At 39.6% G+C, this 979-nt stretch overlaps 1 protein-coding gene across 1 annotated transcript in view; it reads right to left on the bottom strand.

Annotated features, from left to right (window-relative positions):
• USP10 (ubiquitin specific peptidase 10) overlaps positions 1–979 on the bottom strand; it is a gene marked incomplete at its 5' end in the record, with an annotated part of 29,212 nt that overhangs the window by 26,009 nt on the left and 2,224 nt on the right. Inside the window, one exon of the mRNA XM_009072616.1 lies at positions 120–165. Within this exon, the coding sequence (XP_009070864.1) occupies positions 120–165 (46 nt within the window). The remainder of the gene's footprint in view (positions 1–119; positions 166–979) is intronic.

Here is a 979-nt window from a genome sequence, read left to right as displayed (position 1 = left end):
GCTGAACAAGTTCTAAGGATTAAATTTACAAAGAGGTTGCAGTAAATCTAAAGAAAGTGTCACAACCCTTTTTAAGCTGAAAAAAATAGATGTTGATTTCTTACCATCATGAAACTTACCTGTGGATTTAATACCACATGAAACTGTTTCATTGTATGGGGGGAGCTGTACAAAAAAGAAATGAAACTTATTTAAAGGCAAAGCAAATCTATAAACATTTGATATCAGTTTCATTTGAAACATTTGAATCCTTCAAAAATAACATCCTCATTAAGGTTTGATTTTTCAGAGAGTCTTGAACTCCTGTTTCTATATTTATCAAATCCCACACTGCAGCTTCAAGTGTCCTTGCAGATTACCACAATTACTGAAAGATAAAGATTATCTTGGCTACACACCACGGGCTCATCAAGCTCTCAAGCAAGCCACCTCACAGCAGCAGGATCTCTTTCATCAACAGTAACTCACCATGATTTTAATATGAGGAATTTATCCCCTTTTTAGACAAAAACTGAAGGCAGAACAAATTACCTGTGAAAGGATGAAAGAGATTTTTGCACAGACGACAGTCACACCTAAACCTTTTGTGTCTCAACCTGATTCAGCCCTTGGAACGTTTCAGCTATGGTGTATTCTTTAGCACATTTAACAAAAACAACCATTTTTGGTCATCAGCCTAAGTGCAATGTAACCACAGCACATGGTTTGATCTGGATTGTAAATATGTCGAGTGTCAAACAGTGCCATCATTTTATAGACTCAGGGGTAGTAGAACCATTGCTATAGTGTGAGCACAGGTGGGCAATTTCTAATGCCCCCTCACCTGCCCCTAAACTCCCTCAGCAGCTGAAAGCCTTCTCCTGTGCCTGCACGAAGTGGCAGACACTGCTGCACTGCATTCCAGCAGGTCCTGGGCAACAGTGGAACTGTTTCTGCAGTGGAGATAAAACACTGAGAGCACAGAGCAGTTTATAAAGCT

Source organism: Acanthisitta chloris, unplaced genomic scaffold, assembly GCF_000695815.1.
Source record: "Acanthisitta chloris isolate BGI_N310 unplaced genomic scaffold, ASM69581v1 scaffold6944, whole genome shotgun sequence".
NCBI classification, from domain to species: domain Eukaryota; kingdom Metazoa; phylum Chordata; class Aves; order Passeriformes; family Acanthisittidae; genus Acanthisitta; species Acanthisitta chloris.
Note: the sequence above shows the minus strand (reverse complement) of the source record. Positions and strands in the feature narration are given on the sequence as shown.